The sequence below is a fragment of the Myotis davidii genome, unplaced genomic scaffold (assembly GCF_000327345.1).
Source record: "Myotis davidii unplaced genomic scaffold, ASM32734v1 scaffold444, whole genome shotgun sequence".
Classification (NCBI taxonomy): domain Eukaryota; kingdom Metazoa; phylum Chordata; class Mammalia; order Chiroptera; family Vespertilionidae; genus Myotis; species Myotis davidii.
In genome coordinates this window covers 463446-476985 of record NW_006294767.1, presented here as the reverse complement: position 1 = coordinate 476985, position 13540 = coordinate 463446, and the positions used below count along the sequence as shown (strand labels likewise).

The following is a 13540-nucleotide window of genomic DNA, read 5'->3' as shown; positions in this document are numbered from 1 at the left end:
CACTGGAGCAAGCAAGCCGCCTGTTCGTGTCAGTAGCCTGGCTGTCGGCCGCCATCTTGGTTGGCAGTTAATTTGCATATCGCCCTGATTAGCCAATGGGAAGGGTAGCGAAGTTACGGCTAATTACCATGTTTCTCTTTTATTATATAGGACTAGAGACCTGGTGCACGGGGAGGTGGGGTGTCCCTCGGCCCAGCCTGCACCCTCTCCAATCTGGGACCCCTCGAGGGATGTCCGACTGCCCGTTCAGGCCCAATGAGGCCTAAATGGGCAGATGGATATCCCTCTCACAATCCAGGGCTGCTGGCTCCCAACCACTCACCTGCCTGCCAACCTGATCACCCCTTAACCACTCCCCTGTCAGCCTGACTTGACGCCTAACTGCTCCCATGCCAGCCCAATTGCCCCTAACTGTCGTCCCCTGCAGGCCTAGTCCACAACCCCAACTGCCCTCCCCTGCAGGCCTGGTCCCCCTCAACTGCCCTCCCCAACAGGCCTTGTCCCTCCCAACTGCCCTCCCCTGTAGGCCTTGTCCCTCCCAACTTCCCTCCCCTGCAGGCCTGGTCCCCCCCAAAACTGCCCTCCTCTGCAGGCCTAGTCGCTCCCAACTGCTCTCCCTTTCAGACCTGGTCCCTCCCAACTGCCCTCCCCTGCAGGCCTGATCATCCACAACTGCCCTCCCCTGCCGGCCATCTTGTGTCCACATGGGGGGGCATCTTGTGTCCACATGGGGGCAGCCATCCTGTGTGCTGGAGTGATGGTCAATTTGCATATTACCTCTTTATTATATAGGATTATATTATTTTCCATATAACTGTATATCTTAACAAAAGCAAATATTTTGAATATTGTTTTAGATCTGTTAAAAATACTTCAAAAGACAAAAATAAAGTTATTCTATTTTAGAGATTTAAAGTACAATTAAATATATTACTTTTCAGATTCACACATATAGATTAATAACGAATAAGTTTCCAAAATACTAAATTGATTCATTGTAAAAGGTAAGATTAGTTTTGTTTTAATATGCAAGTGATTCTCTAATTTTCAGTGAATTTAAAGAAAGAAAAGAGATTACAGTCACTGCCAACATCAGCAGCTCAGGCAGTGCTTATGACATCATTGTTTTAAAGCTTACTTTGCACATCAAACTTATGGAAGTCAACACATCAATAGACAGGCCCAGGCAGTCATCTTCTAGTGCTAGACCTGGTGCAGCCATACCTGCCACCCACTACACGGCATAGCACATACCACCCCAGAACCACAGTTACTGTCTTTCCATAAAATAGCAACCTCAGAGCCCCAATCTGGGACTCCCACTTTATGCCCCAGCCAGGGAAACAAGGAGGTTTCAGGGCAACGGCAGATCTTCGAGGCAGAAGTGGGTGGGGCCAGGGCTCCCTTCTTCCATCTGCTTGCCGACACTATCTGTCGTTCCCACCAGGGTTTCTCCCTTGTGTTTTTATTGGGAAACTCTTCAAATATAAAGAACTGTTTTTGCAGTCTTACTCCAGTACACCTAGAATTATTACCATTTTATTGTATTTGCTAAAGAGACTTGAGCAGTAGAGCTAATCTTACACTCCCAGACTGCCCCATCTCTCCCCGACCGGGCCCCGCCTGCAAATATCACTGCTTGATGGATGCATTCAGTCCATTCTCATACTGTCCACATATGAATCCAAGAAAAATGTCTCTGTCACCCTTTAAAATTTTAGAAAATGACATATATTCAAGGAATTCTGCAACTCTGTTTACACTGTTTTTGAGACTTAGCCATACAGAGATCTACTTGATTTCCTTCAATGCTGTAATGCTATTTCATCTATTTATACCTAGATGTCATAGGAAAACACCCTCAGTATGTCACTACTAAGACAAGGCAGTTAATTGGGGACCTCCCACTGCTGAGTAGGAGTCCCTCCCAGGCGTTTTCTCTCATGAAGATGTGCCAAGGTCCCAGACGGCCTTCTGTATTACAGGCTTCACTGCAGTACCTCCATGTGGCTATCCTGTGTGCACGCACGCACACACCCACATGCACCATAAACACATACATGCAACACAGACACCACATACACACCACAAACACATACATGCAAACACACACACCACAAACGCACCACAAATATGTACACACAAATACACACCCCACAGGTACACACCCCCCAGTGTTCCTCTCCTAGGCTTTTGCCAATTGTTGACTCAGTAAGACTTGTCACTTTTTGACAATCTCGAAAATAAAATGGTATTTCATTTTTTGTTTAATTTAGTGGTAAAAATTAGAATGTTTAGCACATTTTTCTAATAAAGACTGCTACATGCAATCTATTTATGGGGGAATTAACATTTCAGTTACAAGATAGGTTAAATTACAACAGTCTAGGAATCTACTAGCTAGAAATAATATTGTTTCAACTGTAAAATGTACTACACAGCCTTTTATAAAGAAACTCCATAATAAAATATTTTCAAATATAACATTATACAATGGAGAATTCCTTTCTTGGCAAAAAATTGAGTTAAAAATATACATGGTCTGCCCTAGCTGGTTTGGCTCAGTGGCTAAAGCATCAGCCTGTGGACTGAAGGGTCCCAGGTTCGATTACGGTCAAGGGCACATGTCCAAGTTGCAGGCTCGATCCCCATTCTAGTTCTCTCTCCCTCTTCCTTCCTCTCTGAAATCAATAAAAAAAATATTTTTTTTAAAAGAACATACATGGTCTGATTGCTATAACCATTAAAAGAAAAAGAATTCTAAAAATAACCATATAAGCATATTTTTATAATTAGTAATCATAGTCTATTATTACATACTGTATAGGTTTTTAAGATAAATTATGAAAACATATGGTTTAGTGTTTTCTTGGAAATAATTTTAACCAAACATCTTAAAGTTTTGGAATCTAATGTTTTAAGAGTTACTATTTTGCCACCGTGCTACAAATATTTTGTTATATTAACATGACTAGAATGTGGCGACCCTGCATGCTGCACCTTCACTGTCTGGCCCTGGGCACTACCTCCAGGAGCTGAAGACAGTGACCTAAACGTGTCTAGCATAAGGGGCCTTAGAGCTCTTCAGAAAAAAGACAGGTTTATGTCACTAATCAATCAACAGGTATTAGAGCTCCACACTAACAAGGTGCCAGGTAACAAAAAGTAACATTAGAAATTGACAGAACAGCCCAACTACAACAAAGTGCAGTTGCACACAGCATGAAGAGGATCACCACACATCTCAATGCATTGTGTGTGTGGACACCGGGTGCAGAAAAGTGTTCCCAAAATAGGAAGAATGCACTTTAACATACATTTACATGTTTAACTTTACTCTCAGATACAGCTGGGGTTTTTCTCAGTAAGCATATATTATCTGGATAATAAATAAGTTTTCAGTTTGAAAAGGCAGGAAGCGTAATGAAGTGCAAACAGAGACCCAGAGTACAGAAAAAAAGGGCACACTTGAGCTGTGGTCCAAGGTCAGGTCTGTGCAGGGGACGGGCAGGGCGCAGGCTGGAAGGAAGGGCTGTGTGGGCACCTGAGTGGTGGGGGAAGGCTGCCTGTGCACCATTACTGTTTGGCTGGGGAAAAAGACCCAAGCAAGAACCATGAGGAATAAAGCGGGAGGATCGGCCGGGCCTGGAACTCATCCAGGTCGAGGTGCAGGGTAGGGGCGGGGCCTTAGGCGACAGGCACCGCACCCGGACAGACTCCTTCCAGCAGTGTGAGGCCACAGGCAAGAAGGAAGTAAGAGGAAAGACCAATTAGGACACATGAAGTAGAAAACACTGACAACATCACACATTAGTGAGGATGCGGAGCAACTGGAAGCAAAACAATGCAGCCACATATACATTTGCTATGTGACCTAGTTTCCACTCCTAAGCGTCTGCCCAAATCACAAAAACAAATGTGTGTGCAAAGACTCACACGGTGTTACAGCCGTGAGCAAACAATCGGAAGCAATCCAGATGGCTGTCACAACTAAAACTGCACACAGAAGTTACTGTCTAAACCTCTTGTCTTCAGGGCCCGTGGATGCAAAGGCTGTGAGGTCAGTGCATTTTTCTGGGGGAAGTAGATTTTTGAGTCTCGCAGGGTGTTATGACCAACTTTATGTGTCAGTTTGCCAAGGCACTTACTAGTCCCATTATCCCATCGAACACCAGCCTGGGGGCTGTACTGGCAGCTCTTTGTGGATGTGGTGAGATCGACAAACATAGACTTTAGGTAAAGAAGGACCTAAAGTTGCCATGCGCCTGGATAAACCATCTAACCCGCCGAGAGCCTTGAGAGCAAAACCTGAGGTTTCCCTGAGAAGGAGTTTCGCCTTGAGACTACAGCCCCAGCTCCTGCCTGTTTCCAGGCTGCCGGCCTGCCCTGACTGACGATTTCAGACCTGCCGACCCCACAGCACACAGGCTGGTGATTCCTTGAAACACCCCTCCTTCATACACAACGTGTTTTCCACCAACTCTGCCTCTCGAGAGAACTCTGGCTGGCACCGGGGTCAGGAAACACAGCAGCTTTAAGAAAAGGAGTGATCCAGAGTTGGGTGGGCAGGGAGGCAAGACTGGGAGTGGTGTGAGGATGAGAACCCCAATGGGGCAAGAGTGGCAGGGCCCAGAGCAGGGGCACAGTAGGGCCCAGGTGCAAGGAAGTGAGTCAAAGCCAGAACTCCAACAGGAGGAGACGAGGAGGGAACTGGATGCTGGGTCTGGCCTCATCTGAGGATGTCTCGGGTTCTTAGCCGAAGGCAACAAGGTTCCCAGGAAGTGGCAGTAATCAGGACTGGCCTGCTCCTGAATTCCCGGTGGGTGGGCGTGAGAGCAATGGTGAACTAGCCCCACTAGCCCCACAGGTACACGGTGCAGGGCAGGAGGCGAGGCCAGTCCCTGCACTGGATGCCCCAGCCTCTCCTGGCCTGGGCCACAGCCTTCTCCTCAGGACCATCCCATCCTTACTACCGAAACCTCCACAGTGAGAACCAGCCCCTGCTCCTTCACAGTCACTCCAGAAAGACTGGCTCTCCAGGACATGCTGCTGACGACGCCCTGGGCTCCAGAGAGCTGTGTGTGTGTGTGGGGGGGGGGGGGGGGGGGGGGGGAGTCCTGAGCCTTACTCACTGTGACCCCAAGCCTTTGCCAACTGCCCCATGGGAAGTGCCCACAGTGACCACTGAATCAAATGACACCACAATGTGTTGCTCATGGGGCTCTCCAAGCTAATGAAATACTAATAAAGAACCCAAAGCGAACAGTTCAAGTTAGTACAACACTGCTTACAACTATCCTTAAACTCATGAACCAGAAGCAACAGGCGACGCTGCTGCTGAAAGCCTGTCCGTCAGTGCACAAGGGTGGCGGCCAGACGGCCTGGTCCTACTCTCTCCACATCCAAGCCCCCACCGGCCAGAACAGCATGAACAGACAAATAGCTCCACTTGTTAAAAGCTAATTCTCTGGAAGGAGCAGGAGAAACGTGGCGGCTCGCGCAGAGCTGCGGAGTGGGGTTGTGGAGACGTTGCCATGCGCCTTCTCCCTAAAGCACTGCTGTGAGGTAGAAGGGCCAGGGAGGGGCCTTGGGAGAAGGAAGGAGCCCAGACCAGCTGGAGGCTGCACTGGTCCCAGGACTGGCTCTGGACTCCACCATCCACGGGGCAACCAGGCGAGACTGGTCAGGAGGATGAGCGAGGCCTAGGCATGCGGTCAGGGGACTCCCAATGGCAACGCAGCACAGCAAAGGCGAGTGGGGTGAGTGAGGCCGAAAAATGAGCTGAAGAACACAAGGGTAAGATGAGGCGGCTGCAGAGAAGCTAGGCCATGCCCGAGGGAGACACGAAGTATTTTAAACGCTGCAGGGAGCCAACACCAAAGCATCTTAGTAGAGTCAAGAAACTATTATTTTTCCATCCTTCCAATTCAATTCCTTGGCTCACAATTAAACTCAATCGGAAAGGAAAAGGAGACAGCCAATGTGTGGTCACAAGTAAGCTTACTTGGAGAGAAATTCAAAATAAACACCAGAATGAAAGGCTTCCATCATTTCCAAGGGAGCAAAGTTTCTTTATTTTTTTCCCATTATTTCTGCTTCATCACTTTAATAGAAAATGTCATGCTTCAAATGCCCGAAAAATTTAAATGTTCAATTACTTACACTGAATTTTTCACTCAAGCAATCTGTGAATGCCAAAAATTAGCTTCACAACGTATCAAGATTAAAAAGTATGCCAATACCAAATCCAAATCCCTCAGTGGGCCTCCATCCTCAGACAAAGAGAAAAGAAGTGCAGGGCACGCCCATGACATTCCAGCAGTGAAACCAGGAGAGCAGGCGTGAGCCTAGGCCTGGAGCAAGAGGAGATCAGTCAAGCCCTGGACAGGGTGCAGGCCAAGGTGCACACAGCATGTGGCCGTGTGCACAAGCCTCCATGGGCATCTGAAGATAAGTCCGTCCCGATGCAACCGAGGGGGCAGGGTGTGAGCCCACAACACACCAGACTTGCTCAGTCACACAGGGACCGAGCTTCCCGGGAGAGGGGAATGGATGAGGCAGGAGATGGCCGGGTTTCTGTCCAGTGCTCACCAGTAATGGATGGACAGACATGAAGGGGCTGGGACACAGCGGGAAGACTGAGTGAGGGCCCCACACCTGTTGCAAATCCCCAAGGCTATAGTTGGCATCAAAAGATCACTTATTAGGGCCTCACTGTTAGAGTAAAAAAGTAATCTTATGTATGACAATCACTAGAAAAAGCAGAAAGAAGTAATCCTTAAACAGAACCTAAGCCCTAACACTGCACAAGGCCTCTGGCCCCAGCCTGGCTGACACAGACAGTGGACAGGAGAGCTGGAGCCACACACCTGGACTTCATCCACCCCTGCAAGCAAAACCTCCTTAAGACAAACCAGGTCTCCCTCGGGTCTTCTCTGAGCAGTATTACAATGAGCTGCACCAAATGGGCTTGCTTGATACCAAAGCTCCACACCAACACAGCTTTACAATCAGCCAAGCATCACACATCTACGCTTCAAAGGCACATATCTTTCACGTGGATCCAGTAACTCCACGGCTACGACTTTACCTGAGGAGGTAGCCAGCATGTTCAAATACACGTTCTCAGAGGGAAACTGCAAACTGAGGGACCACTGGAAGGCGTGGCTTTAGCTGATCCTCCCTGCATTCTAGTGATGCAGAGCAACGCTGATCCCCAGAGAAATAACGAAGATACACACACAGCCACTGACGTGGACTCTTGTTCGCACTGTGAGGTGTGCCCCGCACCGTGAGCCCTTAAAGTTTGTGTCCATCTGCTTCAGTGCTGGCCACAGAGCAAAGGCCTGGAGAGCACACCCCCAGCTCCAGGCCATGAGGTGGACAGAACACAAGTGACCTGTGTTTTCTTCATTTCACTTTTCCACATTTCCTGAATTTTTGCCAACAGTATGCGACTTACAAACCAAAATAAACTCAGCCACTGGTGTGTGTGTGCAGGAGGTGTGTCTGAGTGACTTCCGAACGCCACTCCTCCCAGTCCATCATGGGGGCTCCCAGGCAGGAGGGCTCCCAAGGTGGGTTTCCACAGCTGACAAGGGCTTTCATAGCAGAAAATTCACAAATACAGCAAACTTCACGCATTTATCAACAAACTCACATTTCCAAAGTAGGTGCCCTTACCTTTTCCAGGACTAAGGTTCTGGTCTATGAAGACCTTTAGTTCCCCGTTGGCTTCAATTAGACCGGCCTGAGAAAACAACAACAGTCATAATAAATACAACAGCTAATAGAGCGACAAAGCTGGTCTTTAACACACCATCCTGGTCAGAGCATCACAAAATACAGTGTATACATGACGTGTTGTGGAACTGTGCACCTGAAACCTGTATAATTTTGTTAACCAGCGTCACCACAATAAATTCAAAGAAAAGGGGGAAAAAATGCAAAATGGTCACCACTACACAAAGAACTGCAGAAAGCCATGGATGGAGGGAAACACCCAGGTCCACGTGTGGCTGCCTTAGCCCATGAGTTACTTATCTGATCAGCATAAAAAGGTCATTTGAAGATTTTACTCTTTAAAGCTTAGCCCTTGAGACAGTAATGAAATAATGTTTTTATTTATTAAATGGCACATGTATTTTAAGTGGTAATGTCTGAGACTGGCAAAGGCGTGGACGTGAAAGGACATTTAACTATCTTGAAAGCAACCTGGTGATTCAGCCTGAGAACAGAACAAGGACCTTGGAGTTGGTCAAAGCCTCAAGACAAAACAAAAAAAAAAAATGAAAACTGCTTCTTTTCATGACCCGGGTAGTCACTGAAAGTATTTTTGAAGCAAACCTTAACAGCTGCATGGAGCTTTGGTTCTTTTGTTTTTCTATGAGGGAACATTTATTAAAGCTGGGAACAGTGAAACAAGGGTGGGCTTAGTATAGAAGAAACAACAGGGGAGCCTAGGCTGGGCTGCCTTAGCTTTCTGGGAAGTCAGAGAAAAGAGGGCCTTGGGGACAGGATCTGAGGATTAGGCTGGGACGAGCTGCTGCTGCCCATTGCTCCCCTGTTTGCAAGTCTTGTAGGGTCCCTTAGAGTTTAGGAGATGCATGCCGGTGGGGGAAGGAGAGAGGGAGAGGGAAGGGGATGGCGTGGTGGTTGTGCTCCCCAGAGGGAATGTGCTGGTTCAAATGTCTTTATGCTCTCGCAGTCCAGACCTCTCGAGGGATGTCTGCCTGCCAGCTTAGGCCTGATCCCCTGAGGGGTCCCAGACATCCCTCTCACAGACTGACATCCCTATCTCAGTCTGGGACCCCTCGCTCCTTACCACCCACCTGCAGTGGAGGCAGGAGAGGCTTCCGCCACCACTGCTGCGCTTGCCAGCCATGAGCGTGAGCCCGGCTTCTGGCTGAGTGGCGCTCCCCTTGTGGGAGCCCACTGACCACCAGGGGGCAGCTCCTGTGTCAAGCATCTGCCTCCTGGTGGTCAGTGCATGTCATAGTGACCAGTCATTCTGCTGTTTGGTCGATTTGCATGTTAGGGTTTTATTATATAGGATAGGATGACTGACTGCAAAATGTCAAAGACAAATGGTTATGACCAAAATAACTTATTTAGGTTTCCTGATCTTAGATAAACACAACACTTTAAAAGTCCTTTGTGGAAGGAGCAAGAACCTTGGGAATATATGAACTACAGTGGCATCTGGTCAGCCAGGTGGCAGGTTGCTACAGTAAAGCAGAATGGTTTTCAACAACCGTGCAGTTAAAGATACTATAGCGAGAAATACCAGAACAGAACAGGTCCACATATGACTAGCTTCCACATACGACTAATCTAAACCAGTTTTGATACGGGTTCATCCTACTCTTAAATGCCGAGAGATACAGCACAACAGATTTTCCCAAATAACACCTAAAACCAAGCCTCTCCCCAACCCCTCACCCTCGCTACCAACAGACTCCTTCTAATATGCTCTCTATGAAGGTGACAGAAATTATTTGGGGACTTGAAGACCAACCCCGACCAGACACACACTCTGCTTGCTCCAACCACAGATACTGAATGTGTGGGAACAGACAGCATCCTCAGACATTTGTGCGTCCACCCGTCCAAAGGTGCACAGCTCCTCCGGACTGCTCTCCTTGAGAACAACAATGCCTGGTGCAGGGGAGACCTTGTAGCACTAACATCACTGGGCAAAGCCCCGCCTCAGCCCTTTAAGAACACTATACTAGAACCACTTATGACATTGTGGAATTCAGGAGAAAAGCTGGTCTCTCGCAAACCCACACAAACTAACTCAGGTCCAGCATCATCGCCCAAAACCTACCCAGAATCACAGCTTCAGCCTTCGTAAAACACCGCCCCTTTCATGGCGTATAAGCACCAAAGGACAACTGAAAAACCTAACAAAGACCTCACTGGTGAAGGGCGACAAGAATCAACTAAGTATAATAGGAAATTACTGTCATCTTTCCTGAAAAAAAAATACCTCCCTATTGATTGGATTCATGTGTGGTCAACTTTAAGACACCTACTGAGTCCTGATACCTGTCCTCTCACCTGCAGAGAGGACCGCCCACTCCCCACATCTGCTCTGCTTCATTCCCAGGACACCCTCCCGCCAGCTCCCCTGCCTGGGTGATTCTGCAGTCCCAGCCTCCGTTGCCACTACCTGCAGACCGGGGACAGCAGCACCAGTCCACCTCCCTCACAGCTTCTACAAGAATCACAGCATGACCTGCAAACCTTTAAAACTCCACACACGGGTGACCGATCATGCTGGTCTGCCCAGGACCAAGGAAGTGCTGAGGGCTCCTGGGTGCTGGTCTGCTGGTGCTCAAAGCAGGAACGGCCCAGGCCCGCTGCAAAGTTGTCACTGTGGACAGAAAGCCTTCAGAAACCTGCCCACCGACGACAGTGCTGGTGTAAACAACGACGACAGTGCTGGTGTAAACAAGACTTACGAGGTCCTGCGGCAAACCCGCCTTGGCCTCAGAGTCGCCACTCTCTTCGGTACGGAGCCCGCACGCCTGGACCGCACCCTGACCTGCCCAGTGTCTCTTCTCAGCACTCAGGACTGCAGAGCGTTAGGCGTGTGCGCAGTGAACAAGGCCTGACCTGTTTCATCTCCACTCTTTCTTCAGACAGTAGGACAGTCCAAGGCCATTGCAACATGCCACGCCATTGGAAACACAATTATCAGCATGAGGACGTACTGAAATGAATCCCATTACAGCCCTCCTTGGGATTTTGCAACATGAAATCACTCCGACAGGTTTACGGTTAGTACACAACTTCAATCACACAACCACAGATACTGAATTAACAAAAATATTACAGTTACCCGTTGGATTTCTTCCTCACACCTTGTAGCCCAGAGCTACAACCTGCAGGTACTTGATTATAAGCATCAAAACAGATTGGTTTTGTTTTTTTAAAGGCATTACTGAAATTAAATTAATTTTAAGATAAGTGCATTAGACTTATTTTCCTACAAAATCCTTATACTTAAGATGCCGCCCTGGCCAGTGTTGTTAAGTGTTAGAGCATCGGTCCATGCAACAAAGGGTCACAGGTTCAATTCCCTGGTCAAAGGCATATACCTGGGTTGCAGGTTCAATCCCCGGCCTCAGTTAGGGTGAATGTGAGAGGTAACCAATAGATGTGTCTCTCTCAAACTGCTAAATATATTAACATCCAAACCAATAGCAAAGGTATTCATTTCCCATAACTATAGTTTTTCTTAGTTTCTATAATTAGCCTATTATGCTCATATTTAATGAAAATAAAAGTTGATTATTCTTATATTAGCTAATATTAATAGTAGCAATAACAAAGATTTAAAAAAATAGTGGCAATAACAGTAAAACATATTACCAAAACATAATGCTGCTAGAAAAAGCTGAACCAATTAAAAATGAAAACTAAAAAATTGAATACGATTATTTTACTTAATTTAGAACCTTACTTGCGCTTACCATGTTCCAGGCTTTAGAAATGCAAACCAGTTTAAACTGTGATAGCCCCAAGAAGGGTGCTGTGACCACACCACTTCACGAGTAGCCCAGCAGAGGACGGACCTAACCCACAGGCCAGCTCCCCACCGCCACACTCTGAATCCCCTCACTGGTCTCCTTCTTCCTGTCCTTCCTCTTTCTAAAAGAAACCACACTCAACCATGACTGCCTCTCATCGCCCTAGGATAACGTACAAAGTCTTCGGCAAGACAGAGACCCCGAGACCAGGGACCACCTGCCCGCCGACATCCCATTAGAAGGCCGCCAGAAAGATAAAGCCTCGCTCCCGGACAGCAGGGCACAGCTCAGGGCGAGGAGGTAAAGGAAGGTGGTCTGAGCTGGTTGTTTATGTGGAAAGTGAGAAGGGTAGGGACAGTCAGCTGCTGGTGAGAGACCAGCAGGGCCGGACATTACCCAAGAGAACCAAAGTCCCCTCTTGGCACCCTCAGTTCTCACCGCCCTCCTCCAGGTGCAGCCCCCATGCTTCCTGCTACTTCCTGACTCCATGCACTTTCTAAGTTACTATCCAGGTTACTAATTATTCTTGCCACTAGACTATAAGACCTATAAGAGCAGGATGTTTGTATGGAAAGAAAACCACTGCAGCAAGGACCCCAAAGCCCAGACTGAGGAGGTCGAGCAGCCCAGAGGAGAGGTCGGCCCTTGAAGGGCCTCAGTCAGCATTTGGGCCTTAGGGCAGTGGTTCCCAACCTCCTTTTGGCCATGCCCCACCTAAGCATCTCTAAAATCCTGATGCCCCCCCTCCGCGCCCCCCCCCCGGGACATATAATTCTTATTATTCAAAAAGTGAACTCCTATTCATGTGGAGGAAGCCTAAAAGGCCATTAACTTGGTCTCACAAGCTTCCAAAGAACATGGCATCCATGAAAGAGAAAAATAAAAGAACACAAGGACAGCTGAAGTACTGAGGAAGAAATCACTAAGAAATTGTTATAAAAATAATAATATAAAGGGATATGAAAAAACAGCAAATAAAGTTTCAAAACATATAATAGAGAACTGAAATGCATAAATGTCACTATATATTTATATATATTGTATATGAGGCCCCTAGAATTATAAGAAATGCAAAAAATTCACTGTTAATAACTTTCTCAAATTGCCCCCCTTAAAAATCAAATAGTCCCCCTGTGGGGCTGTGCCCCACATTGGGGAACCACTACCTTAGGTTCATCTGGTGGCTTAATCTACAACGGCCAGGTTAGATCTCAAAGACCAAGACTTCTGACTTACTGGAGTGTGTGTGTGTGTGTGTGTGTGTACGCATACACACACGTGCACGTGCGTGTGCATATGCATGTGTGCCTGTCTCTTGTCTCTCCCTCTCCCTGCCTCACTCAGTCCCTCTGATAATGTGAACTTGCCCCATGGAGGGACCAACGTGCCCAGAAACAGAGGGTGACCCCCAGCCAAGAACCTTCAAGGGACGGAATCCTACCAACAACCAGGCAAGTGAGTGGATGCAGTCACCACCCCCCCAACACCTCAGGGTACAACACCTTAGTGTGTTGAGCTGAGGGGCCAGTGCAGCTATAGCCAGACTCCTGACCTGACCCACAGAAACCGCGGATAACAATGTCGAAGCGCCAGGTTGCTACATGTTGGGTAACTGTTACAGAACCGACAAAGGAGAGTGGTAAGGTGCTGGAGACCACACAGCTATCTCTCCTGAACTGTTCATGTGCTGGCCTGTTTCCGGTGTCAGCCACCTGCTGTGGGTTTGTCTTTGCTACGGAAAGAACATCATAGTGAAATTACAAAACAAGGAGATATGAAGCATGATGCAAGAAAAGAAAACTGAGAGCCCAGCTGGTGTGGCTCAGTGGTTGAGCATCGACCCATGGACCAAGAGGTTGCCGGCTCCATTCTAGGTCAGGGCACATGCACGGGTTTGCCAGCTCGATACCCAGGAGGGGGTGTGCAGGAGGCAGGTGATCGATGTTTCCCTCATTGATATTTCTATCTCTCTACCTCACACCTTTCCTCTCTCTCTAAAAATC

General features: G+C 47.8%; 1 protein-coding gene across 2 annotated transcripts in view; it reads right to left on the bottom strand.

Annotated features, from left to right (window-relative positions):
- TFDP1 (transcription factor Dp-1) overlaps nucleotides 1-13540 on the bottom strand; it is a 51073-nt gene that overhangs the window by 18413 nt on the left and 19120 nt on the right. Inside the window, exon 2 of one of the 2 annotated variants that reach the window (XM_006769300.2) lies at nucleotides 7684-7750. In XM_006769300.2, coding sequence (XP_006769363.1) covers nucleotides 7684-7750 — 67 coding nt within the window. Of the gene's footprint in view, nucleotides 1-3468; nucleotides 3593-7683; nucleotides 7751-13540 lie in introns of those variants that run through there. The other variant, XM_006769299.2, reaches the window with a different exon arrangement.